We start from the raw sequence: 27,500 nt of genomic DNA, 5'->3' as shown, positions 1-27,500 counted from the left end.
CTAGTCCAGTCAGCTCAAATCTGGAAGTCCATGACCAGAGAGTGAGCAGATGCAGGGTCATGGCTGGGATGGAGCTAATGAGACAGTGACACTCTGACAAGTTTAAAAATACTTGGGAACATTAGTTTTTACTTCTTTACAGACATTGATTCCACAGTAGAATGCCTAATATGTAGGCAGAAAGTTATTGTTTTAGTATCATATTCTTAAATTAATGCAGTGGTCATTTACTGGGGAAAAATATATAAAGCAGGTGTCCTGTTTCATTACTAGTCCTCATATTAAAAGGACGGAACATGCACTGTGTTGGTTTCTAAGGAGCATGTTGTGTCCCATGTTGTTCAGGTTAAATTGCACTGAATGTCTTTTAAGACCTAGTATTTGTGCCATATGGATGCTCAGTAGTTTCATGCTGTGAAATACAGTAAAAAAAAAAAAAAGTTGCATCTATGTTTGTTAATGTTAAACAGAGGCAGAATCAGAGGGACTCCCCTCTGTGACGTCACTCTGAAAAGACAGTTTTTTAATGAGGAAGTAAAAACAAACATATTGAAATATCTCCAGGAGATCCTCTGCTCTTTACAATAATATTCTGAAAAGACATTTTTACCAGTAAGTTACTGCAGGTATTACGGTAAAATACTGTTGTGGTGACACTGGAGAAACTTAAATCCTGATCTGACTTTATTACATTTCATTATATGTATAATGTAGTGTATTAAATTAATTTCCTCAGATCATTATACTGTAAGAATGGTGTGCATGACTTATTAATTCATTTCCTCATGAATAATAATATGCGATTCCATAGTGCAAGCTAAGTGATATTTTAACACTGGTGTGGTCTGGAAAACTGCACACACACCCAAAAATAGACCCGTATTGTGTGAAATATGCATCACAATGCGTTTCAATTAAAGTATGATCCCTCATGCTGAATAAAAACAACATAAGCCGGGAGCAAGACTTAGATAATGACAAAAGGAGGCTCCATTGTGGAGGGCAGGAGTGGACTGAGAGCGACGTGGAGAGGCAAAAGCGAAGCAAAAAGGAGGCCGATTAGTTTAGAGCCAGAGAACTAATTAAATGAAACTGGAGATAAACGTTTAATTATTTCCTCACAGACCCTTTTCTCTCCCGCTCATTTTCTTTTCTTCTTCATCGCCGCCTTCCAGGGATTCAGACACTCGCGGGCGCTGTCTGGGGCTGTGACGGTTAGCAGGTGAAGTCACTTTCACACACACTCACACAAATCCTCCTCACCCATCACTGGCAGGTTCTTGTAAACCCTCTCATTGCACCCACAAGCCCTATAGCCTTCGAGTACACACACACACACTAACACACACGCTCTGTCTTGCTGTGAGTGTCTGAATGTAGATGTGGTTTTAATCCTGGATAGATTCCACGGGGAGGTGAGGAAGGGTACTAGAAGGAGAAACGGCCGTGACCTGGTTGGAAAGATCCTCATGTCTCCGGTGAGTGTGCTGCCACCTCTTCTTTAATACAGCAGAGATGTATTTCAGCAGACGCAGCTCGACGGAGGAGGCTGTAGAGTGCTGGTGAGGTAGAAACGCTACGATTCTCTCAGGCTTATCATGAAGAGAAATTCTCTCCTCCACACAGAATCGATGCTCATAATGCTCATAATACCTCAGACCTGTTCGACCTTTGCTTTCCCTCCCCTCTGGTTGACCTTTGCATTATTTGTTCATTAACCTTTGATTGCTGGGCTGCGTCAGCTTATTGTGAACAGAAGCAGAAATGTTGCACTATGCACACAGTTTGTGAACACTTACTAATGATGAGTAAACAAGTTTGGCCCATGCTCACTGAGCTGTGTCTGTTACGAGTTCTGCATGACTGCGAAGCCATGGCTGGGGGGGACAACACACGGTCCGAATACACTTTAAAAGTCACGGTGAATATGTTTCAGGATGGAGGCATGGCTGAGCCGTCTGGAAAAATGTCTGGGAGTTGTACTGCAGGGTGTGTGGGGGGAAATAGACCTGGTGTATGAAGTTTAAATAGAAAAGAAAGCAGGGATACTTCAACAGTAACACTTCAGTTATGAAATGATTAGATTTAATACAGATTTTAGTGGAAATGCCTGATCCACATCAACTTATAACTGTGCAACAATGTTTACAACACAAAGACAAACAACAAAAATACCACTGAAATACAAAGCCTGAGACGTCGTAAACTGCAATTCTTTGAGTGTCCACTTGGGGCAAAGTGCAAAAGCCAAGCAAACCTCATTCTGTCCTGTATTGACATTCCTATTTCAAAATGAAAATCCCTACAGCCCCATTCAGAAATAAAATATTTGGTAAGGAGTATATGCTAACCGTTGTCACCCTGTTTAGCATGTAATCAAACAAGTTTTGCAGCTAAACAAAGATACCTTTTAAAATAGTAGAGATAATTCTTAAGCGAATCAAGGTTGACATGATCTCAGTCAGTACGTTTACATGCACGCAGCGGTCTGACTAAGATCATAGTCAGATTGTAAAGTCATAGTAAGGGATCTAGTCCTGTCCACATGCAGTAAAAGAGAATTGGACTTCTGGCTTCTGACTCCTTTTTTTTTGCTAACAATGATGGATGCAGCTGTAGCTCTTTATGCTTCTTCCTTACTATGCATGTTAATAACATTTCATGGTGTTTGCTATGTTGGAGTGCAGCGACTCTTTTATCATGGTCACATGCTTCCTCTTCTGAGTGATATTTGCTCATGTTAAATGCTGAGGCATGCCAAGACCAGCTGAGCCCTGATGAATCCAACCACAGTCCGATAGCAATCACAGTATCTAGGTGTGTCAATCAAGCTTTGCTCAGTGAGATCTCAGCCCGACTAAGCTGTGTTCATATCTGTTAAAAGTCTGATCTCATGCTGACTAGGCTGATTGTCCCATTTCTTGAGCTGCATGTACACGTAACAACTATCTCATGAGAATGATCATGGACCACAACAAAAACATTATAAGACTAAAACCAATGGGATAAATCTTCCACTGTATTATTCATCTCTTAATTTGCAAGCGTGTTTTATAAAAAGCATGAGAGGAAATGAAAAGGCTAGCAGATGGACTGGTAACAAAACATTCGACAAGACCCCAACATAGGGATGGGTACCTTTCACATTTGAAACGATACGGTATCGATGTCTGGTACCCGGCAATCGGTATCAGTACTCAATGGTACCAACTTTTGGTACTTTTTTGTGTTTGTGTGGTAAAAAAAAACAATTTCTTAACAATATATATATTTTTTCAATTTAACATATTTATTCTTCAATAACCTTGTAATGCTGTGTACATGTCCAGCAATCAAAATTCCCTTCTCTTCAAGCCCATCACAGTCACAAGGATACGTTTAGGTTCCTAAACATGGTACCTTTTGATTTTATGTGAATCAGTACCCGATACTTTTGATGCATTTTGGTCGGTACCTATAAAAGTACCTAATTCGGTACCCATCCCTAACATCTGACACCAACATACTAAATAAACCAAAATCACTGCTTGTGCAGGGACAGAGGAAGTGTGTGTGGAATCACAAACAGCTGACAACTAAGATATATTTACATTACTGTCCACTGATTAAGGCTTTAGTTTTTTTTTCTGTTTTCTTTTTTTTCTTTTTTTTTTTTTTTGTTTGTTTGTTTTTTTGTTTTTTCAACACAATTTAAAAATCTGGATTGTCAAGGAAACTTTCTTGGGGTTCAGTAGCGTACCTTGCCTTTATCTGCCATCTGCACCTACATGAACATACACTATAGTGTAGGCTGGCTGACAACAGAGTCTTCACCATCTATCTGTCTTCATACTAGCAACCACATCCAGGTAAAGAACCACCATCAGCCCCTTCTTTGGACCAGTAAGTTACATGGTATTGCTGAATTCTGATTTTAAACCAGATATCAACTGTTTATTTTACTATTTATTTTCTAAAAAGTACAGATATTGTAAATTGCAGTTCATGCTACAGCCCAAATGGACCAGTTGTAACTTCTGCAGCTTTTTAGGAATGAACTCTAGAGATTGAGAGATTCACAATAGCTGAATAAAAACACTGATCACCTGAATCTTCAGAGTAAGCATGTGGAGAAAATGGATAGCTGCAACAAAAAGCATAGCAACAAATCCAACCCCCATCGACGGAGACAAGATCCACTCTCTTGCTGCAACCTCTGAACCTCTAATAATCTGAAGTTATTTCCAGATTTCCCCAAAGACGCCACCTTTTGAAACAAAGAGATTTCGCTGACTGCTGCACGGACTTGGCCAAAAGAAAAATTAGCTGTGCAGAAATTTCTCCAGGACTCCTCCTGGGAGAGCTGCAAACAGAACCAGGACATACTCTGTTCCTGTGTTTGAGGAGTAAATATTTCCCTTTGTCTGAGTGTTATATAAGAAACAGGTAGAAGGCACGTGCAGAGAGGCATGACTGGGCAGATTACACAGGTACTAGCATTAGCAGCTCAGCACACACTCTCTGTAACCCCTGATTAAACAAGACCTGAGCATCTACTCTGAAACTTTCACATACTCATGCACTGACACACACTTGTGTTGTAGAGAACAATTACTCTCCAATTAATATGGATGTGAGGTTTCAGTTTGCAGAGCCTGGTAAGCTGCAGTCATTACACAGGGATCACTAAATAATCACCCAGGAATCCCCACTGGCTCCATGTGAGTGTGTGTGTGTGTGTGTGAGAGTGTGTGTGTCAGTGTCAAAGCAAAGACAGAGACAGAAAGTGAGTGTAGAGGTCTTCACCTGAGCTACATTGTAGATATGTATGCTGTGTGTGAGTGTGTGTGTGTGTGTGTGTGTGAGCACCCTGGCAAGGAGTGCTGTGCATCCATATCAGAATCCTATCATTATTCTGCTGCTGTTCTCACTTCCTTGTTCTATTCTTCAGCTATTCTCTGTCACTCCCTGTCTGCTACAGCTTTAACACACACACACACCACACACACACACGGTGAACTCTCCCACTTTGGTCACTTTCTCCTCTCCCCTCCTCAGCTCATCTTCAGTGCAGCCGCAGAGTAAACAACTGACTGACTGCTGTCACAGCACGTCGCCCTGCCATACACACACTTACTGTAGAGGGCAAGAGAGCACACTATCTGCTGACTCCCTCAACACACACACATTCATACTGCTGGGGACTGCGTTACTCTTCACACACACATGTCCAGGCACACACTGATCTGACGCCACAGTAAACATCTATGTGCTGACTGTCGCAGCATGGAGCCCTGGGCGAGCCGCTCCAAACACGCACACACACACACACTCACACACACACACAGATGGACAGACGCTCACAGAGCTGTCATCTCCACATCAGCACACAAAGCCAGCGAGGGAAAGACTTCAGTGAAGGAATCGACGTGCAGCGATATAAATAGGAAGATCTTCACTGATACTCCCTCTGTTCTTTTTTAGTCAGTAAATATTTGTGTTTTCAATAAAACATTCGAGACACAAACAGGCAAAGCGACATCATTTTGATCTGTCAACATCACTTAGAGGGTTTCACAAACTGATTTAAGTCAGCGTTCACCCAAACTGGATGCTCTGAGGACCGAGGGGACCGTGCTTTTAAGTATAACATCAAAGCAGACAAGTGATCCTCTCTCTGAGCTCCTCTCTGCCGTTCTGGATCCCTGTCACTCTCATTTACTCCACTGATGTTCCCCATTCCCTCCACTGTCTAATGAAGAAGTACAAAATGTTCTGTGCTGTTAAACAAAGACAGAAGTTTGTTATCTGCTCGTTTCCATTTACTGCTAAATACAGCTCTCTGCGATCTTATCAAGGAGCTCACTAAAGACGGAAACACAATGTTTTATACAGCACCAGTTACCGAGTTCAGGAAAGAGAAGTTAAAAAAATCCAACAACTACAAGTGCATTGGCTCAAAGTTGCCAGTTAACACAGTCTCTCTTCAAACCGGAACACCAGCTTTGACTGAAGAGAAACAGTAACTCTATCGTGGATGGCTGCAGGATGAATGCTGGAGTGAGAAAAGCATCATAATTTAAGGCTGGACTCAGATTTTACAGATGATGAAGCAACAAAGCATCAATTTGCGTAGATAACACTGAGCAGGACAGGAAGTCAGGGATCAAAACAACATAAAAATAAAAAGTTGGGTTGACTTTCAGCGTAAAACACTCTGTATTGACCTCAGATTGTATTTTGTTTGTACAACAAAGTGTCATGTTGAGCAGAGCCAGGCAGGACTCAACAGGTTTGGGGTCTTTGGAGCTGGAGCTCCCAAATTTTTTTTAGACCTGGACCCCTTTCAAGTGTGACATTTTTCCAAGGACCCTCTTATTGTACCTCATTCACAAACAGTGCATACCATAGACTGTATAAAACATGGACGTAGCCTCTGCGATGTCACCCATCTGTTCCTAAAACGACTAAATGAACCAATCGGTGGACGCAAACACATTCGCTATGACAACTGTGAGTTTTTCTTGTCGCAGCTACAGGACGCTCAACTGTCACATGACCTGAGCTGTACTTCTGATTGGAAAATCAAACACTCCTAATAAATTCTAAGCCGCAGATGTAGAAAAAAAATTCACTCAGCATACAGTGCGTGATGATAGAGAAATCAGTGTTTGAGACCCATGCCGTTTTATGCAAGTGACTGGGTGAAATATAGGTCAAAAACTCTGTCTCCCCGGTCATTCCAGATGGGCTGTGGGTATTCTTTTAAAAATAAATACACCTGGTAGACACGTTTCTTATATCCATATGATGCAATAATATGAAGATATTATTGGGCTGCGTTGTGTTCAAGTCCTCTTTTTCATTAGTAATTAAAGGTTAAAAATGGGGTTTTATGTCACGTTTGACGATAATTGACAGCTGCCGTTCATGGGTTGTTTTCCCAGGGAATAGTAAGATACATCAGAAAAGAAAGCCAAGAAGAGATTAGACTCCACGTGAAGTGACTTCGTCTTTTTTTTTTTTGCAGCCAGCCTCAAGCGGATTCTTGACGAACAGCAACTTTTAGCACTTCCGCAAAGGCTTCATTTTTACTAACCAGATGTTTCCCCTTGGTACATACGCATACATTTGTGCTTGAATACTTGACACACAAATCTGTGATTCATAAATATTTTCCTACTTGAATTTGTTTTCACTCTGCAAACAAATTTAGAAACCCCCTCAGACCATGCATATGCACAAAATAATGTCGACCAACTCTAACAGAAAATGTAAACACATACTCTTTTAACTGACATGGCGTATTTAAACTCATGTCATATCATGTCATGTGGTCTTCCACAGCTTATCCAGGTCCAGGTCATGGGGCAGCAGTGACCAGTGAAGACCAATGACCCCTGTCCCCGGCCACATCCACCAGCTCCTCTGAGAGGATTCCCAAAGCATTCCCAGGCCAGTCGAGAGATATAATCTCTCCACAGTGTCCTGGGTCTACCCCAGGGTCTCCTCCCAGTTGGACGTCCCCAAAACACCTCAAGCATCTGGGAGGCATCCTCACTAGATGCCTGAACCACAAAGAAGAATTCAGTAATAAAAACTGAGAATGTATTAAATAACCATGATACTGGCTCATATCCACCGCTTCTATAGTTACAATAATGAATCTTAAATTAAATACCTAGTTTTTCTATTCAAAATATCACAATGTACATTTTAAAATGTTACATTTTTGATATTAATCAAATCGTTAAGTGTGGCAAATGTAGCATCTCTAATGAAGAAAACCTCTTTAACTTAAGGCATTTTTTATTGCAGATCAACCATTCAATCACTTTAGCAGTTTTACCCAACAAGAAATAGTTTGTGATCCACCGCTACACCTGAGAGTTAGTTCTTATCTGATATTCTGTCACTTTTTGGGGTTTGAGTCTATGTTTGATCACTCACAAAACATTTGTGCATCTCAGACAAACCCATAGGTAGAACAGCAACTCCAAATGTGAGTTCACACTTGACTGGAGACAGGAACCTTCTAGCTATGAAGCAGCATTTAGCTGTAGCTGTAGCATAGCACGACCTTGGACCATGGACGTCATCCTGCTCAGTTCCAAGTAAGGCCACCACAAAAAACTGCTCCCCCTTATGGCTGGCTGCAGTATAGGTCAAAAACTCTGTCTCCCCAGTCATTCTAGATGGGCTGTGGGTATTCTTTCAAAAATACATACACCAAGTAGAAACGTTTCTCACATCACGATGCTAATATGAAGATATTATTGGGTTGTGTTGTGTTAAAGTCTTCTTATTCTGAAAAGTTTCTTTTTCATTAGTTATTAGAGGTCAAAAATGAGGCTTTACGTCACGTTTGATTATTAATGGTCGGCTGCCGTTCTTGGGTAGTTTTCTCGGGAATAGTAAGATGCGTTGGAAAGGAAAGCTAAGAAGAGATTAGAGTTTCCAAAGAATATATATATATATCACCCAGCTCCACTCAGCTTCTCTACTGCTTAGACCCTTGCTCAACAATGGCGGTCCCTCTGACAGAGGTATTTTGGCTTCAACACCGTACAATGGTAAAAGGTGGAGCCACGCTGTCAACTCTATATACAGTCTATGGCTTGAACAAGCACCAGTCCCCCCAAGACCACATTCAAGATGAGCTGTAGGGGTGGGGCAGAGTATTGATATCGTCAATAAGCCGTTGGCCTGCCCAGTGTGATGGAGTTATTGACACACTGGGGTTAATTATTGATATTCTAATTGAATCACTGAGGTGCTCTTAATGGATTTCTCTGTCAATTTGCCTCACCGTGTCACTACATCACGAGTACACGCAGGGTGATAATTGCATGAATGAGAGGAACAGAGGTTTTAGTAGCTGGAGGAGTTCACAGCTTCATAGCACCAGGCAGACAGGAGGATGTCAGACAGTGGAATAAAGAAACTAAGAGAGTCGCTCTGAAATGAAGAAAGAGAGAAAGCTACTCCCGCTCTTGATGCTGAGACCAGAGATCCAGAGAGGATTCACTCTGCAGAGACCTGGGACGTGGGCTTCACATGCCACAGAGATTGATGTGACAATAAATGCACACGTCATCAAGTGGTAAAAGCCTTCCTGTGTGCTGCAGACTAACCTGATGCACGACTTACACAAGAGTTGGAGTGAATCATTTTTGCCCTGCTAAACTGTACTCTAAGCGAGTGTTTATCTTCTTTTCAGAAAAATATGATGTCTTAGACTTAGTACGAGCTAGAGCTGTCACTTTTCAAAAAATAAAGTTTAACTGAATTCAAAATGACCCATAATTCGTTTGAATAAATTTGGCCACCCCCTTAAGAGTTTGTCTATTGGAGAGAGATCTGACAGCTTTGAAATAAGAACACAGTACAGAAATGCAGCAAACATACAATCGACAGTCAAGCCAAACAGCCTGTCTTAATTTCTAAATTTTATTTGCCAGAAACACAAGACTGCCAACTTGATCGGGATCGAGTTTCTTTTTTTTTTTTTACAATCCAGACAACCTCCAGACAACCTGCAGTCTAAAAATATGAGACAATGTTGAAGTGCAAAAATCTGAAGTTAGTCGAGTGTCCGCTTGAGATTGGCTCTGGAAGAACAGGAAGTCACATACATACCAAGCCCAAAAAAAGTTGTTTTCCCAGCAGAAATGAATATCCTGGTACAAGAAACATCTACTGTCTGAATATCTAATTTCACTATTGGCACACACTGTACGGTGGGTTAATTTTTTTTCTTACTCGGCAGTTTAGAAGAAATTAAGATTGAGAGTTGACCCAGTCAGAGCACAGCTCAGCTCACATGATTAACGGGCACTAAAGAGCTGTTAGTGTGGAGTCTCATAGCCTCTGTCACTTCTAATGTGGCCCAACCAGCCAATCTGCTTCAAAAATTTGTTTCAGAAACAGACAAGTGACTTCAGAGGGACTACATCTGTTAATTATACAATCGATGCTTTTCCAAAATTTCCTGTGCATCCATAAGATTGCAAGTAGTTCCGTTATCACTTGTTTTTAGTAATTCATCAGGTTTGTTTACTGTGGCTAGGGCAAATTTACAGTCATTTTACCTGGATTTCTGTTAGTTGGTAAACTGTCATATCATCCAACATGTTATGTTTCATCATGTCCTCAGTTTTCAAGATACTCTCTAAGTAGTGGAGAGTGTTTTGGGACTTCTCTAGTTTGCTGTGTTATATCTATCCAATTCTCATTGTTTGATATTTACCTATGTTATACATTCTATACATTCCTAACTTATTTAATTGTATTTCATTTTCTTTCTTCTTTAAGAAACCACACACACTTGCCTCAAAAGGAATAAAGAGTGGAAATTGAAAGAGTGTGTCTGTTGCCATCATTCCTGTTCTGACCGGACAACCTGTGTTGATTGTAGCTGTAATATCACCGGCAATTCAGTTTTCATTGAGGTCATAAGTATGGGATCAATCTAAACCATAGTCTCTTTTATAATGTCAGTTTTTACAGTATGTTTTCATGTTTTTACGTCTTTTGCTGATATGCTTCTAAAGGACAAAGTATTTGAAATTACAGAAAAGAAGTGAAAATGGTTTTGTTTTAACACAGTCCCTTTGTGGTGACATGCAAATGCTGCCTTCAAAACTGCAAGATGCAGACTATCACTTTTATGTCTTTAGATTCAAAGACACTGCTACGCTATTGTGGGGAAATGCTCAATCTGCTGTGCACAATTGTCACGCTATAATTGGACACCGACATGCTGGCATCCCCAGACCATCAAACATCATGTGAAATCGTGCTCATGAAATAAACACTCATGACTCAAGGCTCTTCCAGGAGATTGCACCATTGTTAAAACACATAAAAAGCCAAAAAAGAAAGTCAAGAGCTCTGCCGATCTTTTCCATCAAATCCTTGCTGTGATAACTCTCCTTCCCCAATTGCTCACCCCGGTCTGCAATCTACAGCCTGCAATTTGACCGCAGAGTGCATTCTCTCTCTGCAGCTTCCCCTGAGATCTAAACAACAGGTTTTCCACTCTGTTCCTGCAATAGTTCTCCTCAAATTACAGGTTACAGCCGCAGAGCGTGTCTCATGCCAGAGAGTGCACCATGAGCGTCATGTGATCGTAATATATCCTCTACGCAGGAGAAAGGAGCACATGCCGTTACACTTTGCCTTTTGTTAGGCACCACTCAGTTTGAAATCCTTTTAAATCATAACCCATACGCCGTAAAAGACCACTTGAAATGTGACAGAATGCTGGGAGAAAAGGTTGCAAAGTTGGCTTGAATCAGTGGGGATGGAAATACCAACACATGCGTCAGAAGTAGAAAATCAGAGCTCTTACCAGCTTCTCTTGAGATTTGGACGAAGGCCTCCACGCCACTCTCTCCGTAGTTCCCCTCTGAGGCCAGTGTGGATACGTAGTTCCACTCCATGGCTGTCACGATGTCCATCATAGCCTGGGCCTGGTAGGAGTCCGGCGGTACCACGCGGGAGAAGAAGTCGTAGCGGGTGTTGTCGCTCAGTTCTGGGGCTGTGGAGGCGTAGCTCACCTGGGGGATCTGGAGAAGAGGGAGGAGATACAATTTAAAGATGTAGAGAAATGCTAATAAAAAGATCACACACTGTAATATTTCCTTGGACCACCTTTAGCTTTGATTACAGCTCGCATTCACTGTGGCATTGTTTGGATAAGCTTCTGCAGTGTCACAAGTTTTATTTCCATCCAGTTGCTTTAATTTTTCACCAAGATCTTCATTGATGATGGTAGAGTCTGACTGCTGAGCAAAGCCTTCTCAAGCACATCCCAAAGATTCTCAACAGGGTTAAGGTCTGGACTCTGTGGAAGCCAATCCATGTGTGAAAATGATGTCTCACGCTCCCTGGACCACTCTTTTACAATCCTGGCATTGTCATCTTGGAATATGGCCCTGCCATCAGGGTGGAAAAGCTCCATTTATGGACTAACCTGGTCATTCAGTTTATCAGGTAGTCAGCTGACCTCATTCTTTGAGCACAGACTGTTGCTGAACCTAGACCTGACCAACTGCAGCAACCCCAGATCATAGCCCTCCCCCCACAGGTTCAGACAGTAGGCACTAGGCATGATGGGAGATCACTTCATCTGCCTCTCTTCTTACCCTGATGGCCAATCACTCTGGAACAGGGTCAATCTGGACTCATCAGACCACATCATCTTCTTCTATTGCCCCAGAGTCCAATCTCTATGCTTCCTACCAAATTGAAGACTTTTCTTTTAGGGCTAGCCTCACTGATTAGCAGTTTTCTTAAGGCTACACAGTTGTTCACTCCCAATCGCTTGAGTTCTTTTCACATTGTGGGTTTGAAAATGCTCTTACTTTCACTTTCAAAAATAGCCCTGAGTTCTACTGTTGTTTTTCTTCCGTTTGATTTCACCAAATGTTTAAATGATCGCCAACCAAGATCATTAACTCCACCAAGGAGGTTATGTTTTTGGGAGAATTTGTCTGTTTGTTCGACTGTGAACAACATAGCTCAAAAAGTAACAATTGGATCTTGATGAAATTTTCAGGAGATGTTTAAAATGGGATAAGAAAGAAGTGATTAAATTTAGGAGGTGATCAGGAACACTGTGTGGATTCAGGATTCTTTATAAATTGTGACATAAGGCTGTTTTGACCATATGTGTATATAACTCTTAGATAAATGGTCAGATTGCTTTGCAAAACAATACAAGACAAGGTCACCATAATTTCTGACAGATGTAAAAGTACAATTCTAGTTTAGGATTTTTTCCAGCCACATTTCTTCCTTGAAGACGATGGGTCCCCACTATCCTTCCAGTTTTTGATAATGCATTGGACAGTCTTAACCAAATTTTAGTAGTTTCTGCACTCTCCTTAGATGTTTTCATAGCTTGATGCATGCCAATGATCTGACCCTTCTCAAACAGACTAACATCTTTCCCACTTCCACAGGATGTGTCTTTCCACATGGTTGTTTAAGAAATGAGGAGAGACTCATTGCACCAGATGGGGTTAAATAACTTGTTGCCAGCTGAAGATAATCACCCTTGCAGTAATTATCAAACAGGAGGCTTGTACCAATTTGCTTAGTTAAATCCAGGTGGTGACTTTTTTTGGCCAGGCAAGATTGCTGAGATTTAATAATAATGTGCGGAGAAGCTGTCGTGACAAATCTGCAAATTTAGCTGCAACACTTTTACTGTCGGCTTCAAGATCAGGAGCAACCAGCGGGATAAAAGTATTATTACTGCCACTGTAACTGCAGATTTGACAGTGGAATCTGTTGAGATTACAAATGTTGGCTACGGTGCAGATGTGAAAGAAAAAGAGTCTTAACCAAAAAGCAACTGGTGTCACGGCCGACAGATTAAACACAGAGAGAAACAGGAAGACAGACACAAAAGAGTAAACAGGGAGCAGACAGACAAAAAAAAGCACAACAGGGAGATAGGAGGATGGAGAGACAGCAGCTGACAGAATGACAGGACACACACACACTCACACACACACACAGAAACAGGCAGGTATGCTGGTGATAGGTAGCGTAGCAGGTGGAGGGTGTTAGACGGCTGACGGGCAGATTGATTTTCCCCCTGACAGAGAGGGACGGCGAGGGAAGACCCTGTACTTTCCTCACACACACACACACACACACACACACACACACACACACACACACACACACACACACACACACACACACACAGATGTCGAACAGACGTCTCATTGGAATTCATCTAAAGTACGACTTAACTGCCAATCTAAAGCTCAACATAAGCATCAGCTGTCTCTCTCAAACACACACACACATCCATATACATGTGTGCAAATGCTGAACACGCAAAACTTGTGTTATTGCGAGACAAGATTGAAAGTGTGTGTGTGTGTGTGACTGGAATGTTTCTAAAGCCCATCGCTCACTGTCTTTATTCCCTTTGAGCATCATCTGAAGCCCTGACGTCCCGCGCATACACTTGTCTTTGCCATTTTGAAAAGGTCAGGGATCCATCCCGCTGAACGTCTGCAGAAGGCAGGTGTGAAATAACCCAAAAATGGAAACAGAAGAAAACAGTAAACTAACTCACTTCTTTCAACAAAGAGCGCTGCAGGATAGAAACACGACACGACTGCTGTAAACGAGTTGCTGTAAATTTTACAGGAAGTTACTGCGGGGTATTAATAGAATGGTTTCCATATTTTGTAACAGCACCACTGCTCCCATGGTTTTCTGGTTTCAAGTGCTACTGCTTCATTTGGCTCATATCTTCTTACAGATACAGTCCAAACCAAACAGTAGGCTACCACCAGATCCGTATTTAACGTTGAGCATGAATGGGTCTTTAAAGAGTGTTAGGTGTGTGTTTGACTTTTGCTTTAAATAATGGAAAACAGTTGTTTTTGTTCATAACCAGAAACAAATGAAAACAGATTTATTAAAATCAAAATGTGAATTTCAAGTTCATATTATTTTTACTTCAATTTGATTTGATGTGGTTTCACTTTATTTGTTTTGTTACGTCCATAAAAAAAAAAAAAAAAAAAAAAACATTTCTTACAGGAAATAGAACTTAATAGTAATTCATCTAAAAATTTAAGCAGGAAATTACTGACTTAAAGGGGTCAAGAGGAGTCTGAAAATTATCTTGAAATACTCTCCCTTCTAGACAATTTCCCGTTCATAATTCACACTTTAAAACAAGATTATCAGCGCCAAATTAGGTTATTTCAAAATGCTACTTTGTAGCTACTTCTTAGCGTCCCAATTGGTCGAGCAAGATCAGATTAATTTATGGCACGTCAAAGTCTCTATGACAACAGTAGTGAGAAGAGAGATCTGTGTTTTTCTCTGCTGAAAATGATTTCTGTGATTAATTTTGTAGTGATGGTGGACACAGGAGCCTAACTGTCAGATAGAAAAAGGACAGAAGAGCAGAAGAAAGATAAACAGGAGAGAGATATAGCATGAGCTAAAGGCTAACAGGGGCTAAACTGTTTGTGTTAATGTTGATTCCAACCCACCGTCAGCAGTTATTCTGCAGTGGTCTGTTCAAACTTGAGCATCTATCAATAAAATGAAGAGTGAGGTTACGTTAGCTCTGATTGGTAGATGACTGGCAGGACATAACCAGGACTCACCAACGTTACACATTACAGACATGTCTTAGAGAATTGGGCTGTCAGTAGTGCTACATATGGACGGCTAGTAAGCTACTGTATAAACTGACAGTTTGCTTGTTGGCACGTTAGCCTATGGATACAACGTAGCACTGGGCTGCTGATGCTGCTTGTAATCATGTTTCATACAGTGCTACATAACTGTACTGATGAATACTTCACCTTGTTGCGAAAGAGAGGAAATTGGTTCCAAAACAGATACACACCTGTTTAAAAGTCAAATCTTTATGACCTTGTCCCTAAGACTCCGGGCCAGAGGGTGGTGACGCAGCCCAGATCCTCCTCACAGCATCTTTAACTTTGAGTCAGTTCCTGTGTGTGATTATTGTTTTAAAGGAGATTTAAAAGATTTAAAGGGTCATTACACACTTCGGTTTATTTTTTTGTGTTTGCTATATTTAAACTTAAAACTGAGTTTAAAGTGTTTGACATAACTCAAGATTGACAAGAATATTGAGCTTATCTGAATCACTTTACCAAACAAATTAGGATAAAAAACTCAGGGTTCCCTCTACATTTTTAGTTGGTAGTTGTTCTACACAAGTAAGTTCCTGCAGGTTTCGTGATGAAATGCTGATAAGATTTTGTACTGTAGCGTGAAATCTCATTTTGGATCAGAACTATTTTTCCTTTTCTTTGTTTATGACCTCTCTTTTGTCTGTTAAACATGCAGGAAGTTCACACCTAGTAGTTATTAGTCCACTCTGCTCAGGGGATACAGTCATAAACTTCTATAAACTTTACGTTATGTATGTATAATTCATGGAGGATGGAGATAAACAAATAAACTGGAGAAGAAATGAAAGCCAAGCTAGAGGACGGGAACACTTGTTAAAACAACCAGCGTGCATCTTTTTTATAGAGTTTGTGTCTCTGTACTGTACATCAGAGTGATAATGTGCATGAGTGTGTGTGCATTTTAATAGAGGAATATCCATTTCAAAGGGAGACGCTGCACGACTGCAGGAATTTGAGATATTTGTCTGTTTACAGCAGCAATGAGAGAGTAACCCATGACCTGGGCGAAGCAGCTTCTTTGATCTTTTGTTATTTCCCTCTTCAGCAGGAAAACTGAGACATATGCAGTCACAAACACACACTCCAGTACACGACTTCTTGTCATATTCCTGGAGTCATTACTGAGAAAGAGGAGGAAAGAGAAAGAGGAAAGGAAAAACAGCTAGAAAGATACATTATGTGACATCCAGTAATATCTGCTGCAGGCACAGACCCAATACTGTCTTCAGCAGCCGCACCAGCGCTTTCCAACCACGGAGAAACCTCCAACGATCCCCCAGACACACGTGACGGCACAGAAACCTGCTTACACCCGAGCACGCCTGATGGCATGTGACATTTTAGTGTCCTAAATCATTCATGTGCTGCGAGTCTGCAGCCTCTTTCAAAGCGACTCTGAGTTTTGGAGTCGTGGTTAAAGGCGGGAAATTAACGGCTTGATTCCCTCACATCACTGGGGAGGAAGATTATGCCTCCAATCCCCCTAATTCCATTTGCTCTAATGAATATGTGTGTGTCTGCGTGTGAGGGGGGATGAAAGCGTGTACGATAAAAAGGGGAAGAGTTACTGTTTGAAGTTAAATGTGCACTTTGGACTGGCAGTGGAAACACAGCGCGTCGTCATATAGAGCTATCAATCGGGAAAGCTTCTGTGGAAATGTTCCTAAATGAACCCAGTTCTCCATCGATCGACGAGTGTTACCAACTATTGAATTCTCATCCTGATACAGTTTTCTAAACCCATTTGAAAAATCCTCCAGTAATACCAAAGTCCGACTCAGTCTGAGCACTGTGTAGCTGGAATAATAGATCTGTGTAACTATTGTAGCAATAAGCTGTGTGGTTGGTGCAGAAATTCCTGTTTCCCAGAGGATGAACCATAAACATTAGAAATCCCCTGTTTTTTTTGTTTTGTTTTTTTTGTTTTGTTTGTTTGTTTTTGTTTTTGTTTTTGTTTTTTTTACCTTTCAGGACACCAAACAGGATATATTTCTATCCCATTGATGAGTCTTATTTATCAGATTAAGAAATCAGATACAGAAATTCATGCTCCACAGTAGTTGAACCCTCAACATTTGAAATACCCTGTTTCAAAAAAAATAAAAAAATAAATAAATAAAAAATCTTCAGTCTACAGTATGAGAGATGTTTTTGTTGTAGTATAATACCATTATGTGTTCAAACCCATCAGAATGCTGTGACTTTTGAAACAGAAACTCATTTCCTCAACTTTTCAGCCCACAGGTTAGGAGTATTGGAGACCAGCGACCAGTGTTGCCACTGTGACCTTAAAAAATTCATTGGATTTTACTTTACTGATTACTTGTTTTTAAAAGTATTAAGGTAAGATTACAAGTTTCTTTATTAGTTACATTCAGCAGCTGCCAATAACACCCCCCACCACATCATAGAGCTGCATGATGTGGCAAAATTGCGGAATTGCAATTATAATGAATATCTATACGAGTCTGCATGTTTTATTTCAAAGGAACATGCAGAGATTATTGGTGGTTGTGAAGTTTGTATTTCTCATTTAAAAGCCAAAAAAATAACAGTTGTTTACATTTTTTAATGTCAAGATACCTTTAAAGAAAGCTTGTACTTTACTATTTTTGGTGCACTACAGTACTGTGAGTCTAGGTTTTTTTTGTTTTTGTTTTTGTTTTTTTTTGCCAAATTATTTTTTTCCTGTATCTGTAATAAAAATGAGTAAAAATACATTACTATACTTAAGTGTGGGTTCACATAATCCCAAGTGCCCTGGTCAGGGCACCCAGGTCTTAAAAGTCTGGACGCACCCCTGCTTGTCAGCACACGCCTTGTTGCATGTAGCCTCCTTCCATCCTCAACAGATGGATTTATGCCAAATGGAAGGTTCAGCTCATGGAATAGAGAGAGTTACAGTGAAGGACGGGACTCAACTTTCCCAAGGTAAAAGTCAAACACCTTCTCCAGTATTAATGGTCATATGTATTACATGTAGGGGTGCACCGATCACAATTTTCTGGCCTGTCACTGATCACCAATCCTTAATAAGCCTGACCTGCCGATACTAATTTTAACCCTAACCCTAACCCTATTTTTTTATAACTGACAGCATATACCTTCAATGTTCCAATCTTATTTTATTGAAAATCAATGAACTATACCTGTGAAACAATAAAATCTTTATGTTTTAGCTTAAACAACCCATAAAGTGTCCTGAGTTTATGGTCTCAGAGCAAAAAGCAACAATGGCTGGCTGTCACACCTTCCTGGAGGTATATATGAACAGTTTCATATGTAAGGATGGGCCGGTCACCGGTCTCTCAAAATTAAAGTAATCAGCACCGATCTATCGATGCATGTATAATTACATCAGAGTTGTCCTCATGCCAAAAACATGAATTGTTGCATACGTGACTCTCATCACTTACTGAGATGCAAGAAGACAGAAAATATATTGTTTTAATCAGGAATCAGAAACTTAAATCTGCTTACAGTTTTGGAACAAAAAAGAAAAAAGGTCATATTAGAGAGTTACTGGCACTCCCTGCCATAGTAGCAGAAAGTATCAGTCCAGGAGTATTTTTCATCTTCAGTGTGATTAGGGAGTTAGTGACATCAGTGTTTAGAATTTTCAAAACCTACCACTGTACTTGAAGTGTATGTGAAGATACCTTGAATCTTTCATCCTGAAGTCCTCGGGTTATTCAGATGATCAACATTTCATAACGCCTGAAATTAAATGTATAAAGTATCCAATTCCTCCTGCAGCACAGGGGCTTCTGAACCAGACTCTATTTTAACTAAACTAAACCTCATTAAAAGCCTGAACTCTGCCCAGGAACAAACTCAAACTCCTCTGTTACACATTCTGTGGTCACCATTAAATGGCAATTTGTCCAGTCCTGCACAGATATGAAGTCTTTTGCTTGGAGTCTTGCATCGATCACAATAAAGGCATAAAATGGACTTTCCTACGCTGTAAAATAACTGAGATTAATTCTTAACTGAGCCGTGTTCTCCTCTGAGCTAAGACTATTGAAAAACAGAGTAATGTTTCCCAACATGACAACAACTGATGCACAGCAGGGTGCAGGGGTTGATGATGATGATGATGATGATGATGATGATTCCTCATTTTTCAAGGTCTAAATAACTTTTCTTTGATGGTGTCTCACCGGGCTTTTCTAAATGAACTCTGGGGGCTGAAACCAATATAAACCAATATCTGTGAACTCCAGTCACCTATAGACACTGAGCTCTGCTCCATGTCCTCTTTAATGAGTTTCAACCCACTCTATAGATCGGACAGAATCAAAGGGAGGAGCTGAGACTAACAGATAATGATTTGAGAGTGTGGCTTTTTTATGTTTGCATCTTTTTCTGTTAAAGTCCAAAACCAAGGGGATCTATGTGGAAGAGAAGAGGTTAAAAATGTGGATATCAGACTTTATTTTACTCGAAGTATGTGGTGTAACTGCTCCGGAGTTTCCCCCAGTCAACCTGCGCTCTACTTTCAGGCTAAAGAAACCTTTAAACGGCTCAAAGTGACCTTTTGAAATGTCACTTGGAAAGTCTGAGGGAAATCGCAGATATCTGAGGCTGAATAAAGCCTCCGAGACATAACATTCCCTTTAAAAGATACTGAAGCACTCCTCTTGTCAAGTGGAGACCTGAAAAAAAAGACAATCCATGACCTCACCTGGAGCAGCTTTAATCCCATCCTCCTAATCTGAGAGCTGCAGATGGCTTCTGATAACACAACGTTTGTGTGCAAAGAAAATCACCTGAATTCACTGACATCTAACACCGTCAATGACATGAGTGTTTATGAGGAGATCATAGCTGTGTGTGTGTGAGAGTGTGTCTGGCGGTAATGGAGCTGTCGCGGGCCTTGAGCCTGAGCGTTAGGTTGATAGATGGCAGCGGTCTGAAGCTAATTAACCCCACTGCGTCACACACAAACAGAGTTACACGCACACACACAATGCAAACGGTGTCAGAGAGGCCAGTGGATGCACAGTAACAGGTTAACTGTGGTTGATCTGTGGAGACTTTGTTGAAAAGATTCATTAAATGTCAGTTAAAAGCAGAATGAGAAGTCAGCCTGTTTGGAATAATCTATCATTCTTTATTTTAATAATGAAACAGGGAGGTTTTGAAGCATTAGTTTTTATAAAAGTGGAGGAAGAGGCTTTTTTCCCCTGATCCTGGAACAATGTTTGTCCGAGACTTGGGGAAAAAAGAAGCACACACACTTTAAATTGATCCGGCCGCGCGGCGCCCCACTTTCCAGTCAGCTTTGGGGAGTTGTTTACTTGCTGAAAATTTGACTCAGCCCTGTACCAGCCAGCCGCGGTCTGTGTCTAATGAGGAGAGGACCGGCTCAGTGGGACCTCACCGAGTTAATTTAGCAGGATGAAGACTGCTGGGGCTGAGAGTCGGGTGTCTCTCGCTCTGTCTCACCTCGTCAGCTCAGCCTGGGTCCATCTGTCTCTCTTTCTCCTTTAACTGTTGGGCCTTTCGTCTCTTTATCAGATCTCTTATCCTTCCTGTTTCACATTTTGGTGGTTGATCGAGCACTTTACCACAACTCACTGTGATAGGAACATCATGATATCTTAAACATTGATGTAAAGTATCAATCCTGGATGTTCAGACTGAGCATGTGCAGATTTTCAAACCTCTACTTATTCATTTGTTGTAGAAATCCCAGGATCTGGCTGGAAACTGGTTAAAATACTTTGTTCTAGAAATAGAACCAGATCTTAACAAGATCTTGCTAAAACAATGAGCTCATCACCTCAGGATCTCTGGTTTATGAAATGTGATAGGGGACGGGCCTCAAACACCAAGGTCTGCTCATGGCGCCACCCCCTATAAGCCCCCAGATTGCTGGCCAATTGAGGCATAGGATATATGGAGTGGGGGCCCTTAACCTCTTAGTGTCTGAATTAATTATTACTTACAAAAGCAAATTGGTTTCATGTGTTTTTGCATTCTTACAGATGTGAAATTAAGCAGAGATTGTAAATTTGAGTATATTACACACATTAGTTAAAACTAAGTTATCTAATATAAAAAGACAAGAGAAGTTCATCCTCTGACCAATATATTGTGACATGATGGATCTGATACAATCTTTGGTATGTGTAGAATATGAATCAATAGGTAAAATTAAGATGCAAAGGTAATTATAGCTGCATCCTAAAAGGGTATGTCAGGCATCAATGGGTTAAGGAAACTAGCTAAAACAAAGTGACTCAGATAGAGGCGGAAATACACCAGGTGCGTCTGTTGTCTGACCACTTATCATTTAGGTTTTCATACCGTCACTTGTCAACTAACATTGGATCCGCTCCATTGTGATTAGGGATGAGTATGTTTCACATTTCAAACGATCAGTATCAATGTCCGGTACCTGGCAATCAGTATTGGTACTTAACAGTAGCAATTTTCGGTACTTTTGTGTGTGTTTATGTGAAATTAAATAATAATTTGTCCAATAATAAAATCTCAAAGATTTTAATATATATTTCAATATATAAACTTGCAATGCTGTGTTCATTCCCAGCATGGAAAATTCCCTTCTCTTTTACTCCCTGACGGTCACATGGAGACTTTCGAGTACCTAACCATGGTACCTTTTGATTTTACATGAATCGGTACCATCGATTGAATTTGGCTGGTACCTATAAAAGTACCTCATTCTGTACCTATCTCTAATTGTGGTCCAGCTGGTCTGTCAAGTTGCAGCCAATACACAACCATCCTATTTTTGCCGTATGCCTGAGCTGTGATGTGTAAATTCACCTTGGGGGAGATTGAGCAGGACAAGAAGTTGTGCACAGAAACTACCTAGAAAAAGCCAGTGACCTTCAAAATAAAACAAACCACGTGACAACTGAACCTTTGTAGCTTCACAACAACCAAAAAGGGGAAAAATAGGCAGAGCCAGACCAGGGGTCAATAGGTTTGAGGTTCTACAGCCCAATAAAAAAGACTTATCAATGGAGTGGGAAGTGTGGAAACTCCTCTGGTCTGTGACTCCAGCTGTCTGTCAGTCATACAGCTTGTTGGACTGAACACGCAGCTGGTGTAAGTTGATGAACACAGTCAACACACAACAGAGCGGAGCCGGACTACAGATGCATGTGGTGTATTCTGGACAGAAGGGTTTTCTAAAGCCACGTTTCCACCCCATGGTCCGGTACAGTTTGGTACAGGTTGAATTGGTAAAGCTTGAGCTTGTTTGCGTTTCCACAGCCATCTGTGTGTAAGCCAGATGCCGATAGCCATGTCAGCTACATAATAGCATGACAGCATAGCAGCATGACATGCTAATAAATCCAACAAAGAAAAATGCAACACAGTTAACAAAGACCAAAATTAAAGACATCCAACAATTTGTCTTCTTTATAATTGGCATGTGGCTCTTGTTTTTTTTCAAACAGTCAATGGACTGCAGTGTTTCTAGCTCCACCTCCTGAAGTCAGATTGGTATGTCTGGAACCCCAATGGAAGGGTACCAAAAAGTGGGAAGGCCCAAGTCAGTAATTTAGGGGCCTGTCCTGGTTTTAGTCAATGGAAATGCCACACAATGCATGCTGTACCAAGACAAACCAAACTGAAGCACTTAGCGGAAACAGGGCTTTAAAAAAAGCACAATACCCAACACATCACAATGAACATCAAATCCCCTTACTGTCTTTTTCCTGTTCCACCAAAGAAACTACATTGAGAGTTTCTCTATCCAACTTTAATAAGATCATTTAAAATGCAATAAAAGAATCACCTCCTGCTTAATAAGCTGGAAAACCAACCTGAACACAAACACTGCACGTCAGTAAAAAGAAACCACGCTGATAACCTCATCATCATCTCATCTGAGGTTGATTTGCTTCAAGACATGCAGACTTGTTTCTGGAAATATCAAAGGCACCTTTTGAAATAATAATACATGAAAACATGGAGACAAAGACAGAGAGAAAGATGGTTACCTCATTCTATCAATCCCGTCTTTAACTTCCACTAAACCAAAGGGATATTCCCCAAACTGTCTAAGTTTCACCCCGAGCGTTCCTCGCTCATCACAAGGAGAGAAGAAGATCAGGCTGTAGTTTGTGAAAAAGAGGAAGAGATGCCAGAGAAACATTTAGAAGAGACGCTCAGAGGGGAAGATGAGAAAGAAGGATGAGAGAGGATGTTTAGCAAAAACTGATGAGGGATAAGAGAGGAGAAAAATCCAAGGGAGACTGATGGAGAGATAATTGACGTCAAACAACAGATAAAGACAGGAGGCAAAGGAATGAAGATTCCTGGAGAGGCACAGTGAGAGCTGTGACTGAGAAAAAAGAACAATAGGAGTAAAAAAAGATGAGTGGGGTCAGGAAGAAAGAGATAATAGCGATAGAGGATGAGGAAAAAAAAAGAAAAGGAAGTGGGTTATCGTTCACAGATGAGTTTGATACAGGTGAGAGTGCAGTTTAACTCCATGCAAACATCCCAGTGGCTGAAGAGACCTCCTCAAACTCTGACTGGTACCACAGAAGAATCTAAAAACTGCCAGGGCAGCTCTTTAAGGTCCATGAAAATGTTAGCATCCTGTACGTCTTCATATTTTCAGGCCAAACTAAAGTGCAGGTTCCTGGAGTCAGGTGGGAGAACAGCTCAATATAAATCAATATGCAGTCTGTTTTGGGTTTTGTTCGGGCTCTGAACATACGGTGATATATCCTCACTGCACATCGTGTTTCAGGGCCGTGACAGAGCAGAGCAGGAGACTCTGCAGGTCAGGATTAATGCCTCAGGAAGGAAAGGACATGATGGGAAAACTAACACAGTCAAGCAGACTAAAGCTATCACATCTACTTTACAAGAATATTAATACATAGAAACATGAAGAAAAAATGTTTTTTCTTATCTACTTATCCAATTCTATGCTGGAGGATGCGTTTGTGGGATGAGCAGCAGAGCTGTGTGCATGTGGGTTAGCCCCATGAAAAATTTGCCAGATCATGTCTGCCAATGCGAAACAGCTTATTCTTCCTCTGATTCTTCATCTGTGATTACAGGAGAAACATTGGCTACATAAAACCTATCTTTCCAGACGAATGCCTTGTTTCAAGTTGTTAAAAGACAAAAATGAGGTCTGAATTGCTTGTAACAAGGGAAAAAAAACTGCCAATGGAACAAAAAATTTGAAACTAGATTAATATCTTAATACAAGAAACTTTACTCTTGTTCCACTGGCAGATTTTTTTAACTTGGTACAAGCAATTCAGACCTCATTTTTGTCTTTAAATAACTTGAAACAAGACATTTTTTCTGGAATGATAAGCTGAATGTGGATCATACAAAGTCCCCCCCTTAATCCCCTATACCAGGGGTGGCCAACCTGCGGCTCGCAAGCTGCATGTGGCTCTTTGCCTTTTGTTGTGTGGTAGTATTGATCAATACTTGGGTGATGAGATTGATACTTAAGTTTCAGTTTCTCTTCTCTACATGTGCCCCTCTCAATCTTTATGTCCTCATAGATAGATAGATAGATAGATAGATAGATAGATAGATAGATAGATAGATAGATAGATAGATAGATAGATAGATAGATAGATAGAGGACTGGTTGGCCACCCCTGCCCTATACCATGCAGACCTCTTCCAACGTTACTCCCTCACCTGTCATCACAGACTTTTGGTAAGCTAAGCTCCTGACTCCCATTACCAGAAACAAGCACCACACCGTTGGAGGTCAGATGCTGCCCCAACCCTCTGGAACTCCCTCCCTCCAAATATCCACCATTCAGACTCACAGCTGAAATACGTTTGAAATACACCAGGTGCGTCTGCAGTCCGTCTCCGCTCTGTCACGGCAAACAGATCAAATAGGTTTCCGTTCGAGTCAATCTGTCAACTCACACTGGATCGGTTCTGTTGCAGTATGTCTGTGTGGCTGCTCCATCGTGTTGCAGGTAATACAAAGCCATCCTATTTTTGACACACGTGGAGCTGTGACCAAGGGGAAACATCTGGTTAGTAAAAATGAAGCATATGTGAAAGTGCTAAAAGTCACTGTTCTTTGAGAATCGGCTTGAGATTGGCTGCAGAAGGACCAGAAGTCACGTACACACCCAGCCATAAAAACAGACTTTTACGGCATCAAAAACATATTTACAGCCTGGTTCAAAAAACAGCTTCGGTCTAAAACACTGATTTCACTATCAGCACACACTGTACGGAGAGAATTTTTTTTCTATCTCTGCGGTTTAGAAGTTATTAGGATTGTTTGATTTTCCAATCAGAGGAAAAGCTCAGGTCATGTGACCCCCAGGTGCCCTGTAGTTGCTCAAAGGTAAACTCACAGCCAGCATCATAGGGAATGTGGCTGCGTCCACGGATTGGCTTTATTTCACGGTTTCAGGGACAGATGTGCAACGTCGCGGATGCTTCGTCCATGTTTTATACAGTCTATGGCTGGCTGGCTGTGACGCATGAACCCAGCAGAAGGGAAATCAAGCAGGACAGGAAGTCATGATCGGAAACTACCAAAAAACACCCAGTGACTTTCAAAAAAAAAACTAACCATGTAAAAACCAGATCATATCTAGCTTTTCTACAACAAGAAATGGGCAAAATGAGTAGAGCCAGCCAAGACCAGGTCAACAGGTTTGAAGTTTTACAGTCCAACATGCATGAAGAGAGACTTATTAATAGAGAGGGAAGAGCAGGAACTCCTCAGTCTGTGACTCCAGCTGTCTGTCAGTCACGCAGCCTGTTGGACTGAACACGCAGTCAATGTGAGTTGACAAACGCAGTCAACACGCGACTGAATGGGGTCGGGCTGCAGACATGTCTGGTGTATCTGAGACATCACTCCTCTCATTCAAAAACCAACTCCCAACCACCTTTTTGAGGCCACTTTCAAAACCTGATTACTGTTATCTGTGTCATGTATCTATTTTTTTTGTTTTGTTTTCTTGTGTCTCGTAAAGCATATGTGGGTACCTTTAAAAGCGCCATATCAACCTGATTTGATATAATCATGATTAGTCATATACAGTATGTTCACGTAGAAGTACGATTTTAAGCAAAAATGCATTTGGTATGGTTTCAGTTACAATGAAAAACCTTTTTTCTCCCCTCAAAAATTGACGACAGATTGAGATGTTTATTTCTGGACGTCATTGAGAGGATACAGGATAAAACCTTACACTAAACCCTTCACATCCCACACCCCTCAGGTGTTACATGCATAGCATGTGAATAAATTAACCCAGATGACACATGAAGCTCTGCTCTTGAGCCTGAAGGTAATAGCAGCCTAATTTAAATTTCAAGAGGAGGAACCTTATTAAAGGCTGCACTTGTGTTAAAACAGATTTACAACTGTAGAGATGAACCTGCTGCTGGGAGAAGAACAGAGGAGATGTGAGGGGACACGACATGCCACATGATATAGATACAATGGTGCAAACACACACACCGTGCCAGTTTTAGGGAGCTGACTTTTGGGTGTTTTTGAGGTGTTAGCAGACACACACACACATACACACACACACTATTTGAGAGGTGAGAATTGGCTGGGAGCGACAGGCCTTTGATACGTCTCTGTCAATACATTAGCACTTCCTCTCTGACCCCATGATGCCCCCATATAAAAAAGAGTTTCTACCAACACAACAACCATCTGTCCTCATCTCCTTTGACTGAGCAGGAAACAAATCCAGAGTGATTCTGAAGGACACACGTCACCTCCAACCAGCTGTCTGCAGCCTGGAATCCTTTCCCTCTCTTTAATTATCCCTGATAACGACAAAAGTGGACATTTTGACAAGTTAAGCAGCACTGGGAGATCTTATTCCAGACACTTTGACAGGTAAAAGCAGTGGCATACTGAGGCTGTCTGAATCAGTTTTTAATGACTCTGTGGAAAACAGCCCGAAATGACAACTCCGGGCGCGAAGTTCTGCAGAATTAAGTTGTATTGGTGAGTTTCCAGTCTCAGTGGCTTGAGATGAATGTTGCAGGGTTAGTTCAGCAAATTGGCAGCAGTGGGGAAACAAACACCTCAGGTATGTAGATAAAGATTTCAGGAGTTGTGACAATTTGATGGAAAGCTTTGTGGTTTTCTTTTCACTTCAGGCTCTGAAATTCAAAAAGAGTTGTCACTGCTTTAAATGCGATCTGAATTAAGTTATAATTTATGGCAAACTTCCATTTGGTGTTTTATCTTTTCTACATGAGTGATTTTATTTATTTTCAGATCAAATATGAATCTCATCACCACATAAACTAACTCCTGAAGCCTTTCTTTTTGATCTGGAGTCTA

The 27,500-nt window shown here is 41.0% G+C and overlaps 1 protein-coding gene across 2 annotated transcripts in view; it reads right to left on the bottom strand.

Annotated features, from left to right (window-relative positions):
* grm8a (glutamate receptor, metabotropic 8a) overlaps positions 1–27,500 on the bottom strand; it is a 409,703-nt gene that overhangs the window by 236,607 nt on the left and 145,596 nt on the right. For both annotated transcript variants that reach the window (XM_074698190.1, XM_074698191.1), the window contains exon 4: positions 11,333–11,549. In XM_074698190.1, the coding sequence (XP_074554291.1) occupies positions 11,333–11,549 (217 nt within the window). The remainder of the gene's footprint in view (positions 1–11,332; positions 11,550–27,500) is intronic.

Source organism: Halichoeres trimaculatus, unplaced genomic scaffold, assembly GCF_033239565.1.
Source record: "Halichoeres trimaculatus isolate MK-OKI-2021-1 unplaced genomic scaffold, fHalTri1.1 fHalTri1_scaffold_21, whole genome shotgun sequence".
In the NCBI taxonomy this organism is placed as follows: domain Eukaryota; kingdom Metazoa; phylum Chordata; class Actinopteri; order Labriformes; family Labridae; genus Halichoeres; species Halichoeres trimaculatus.
This window is presented reverse-complemented; position numbering and strand designations above follow the sequence as displayed.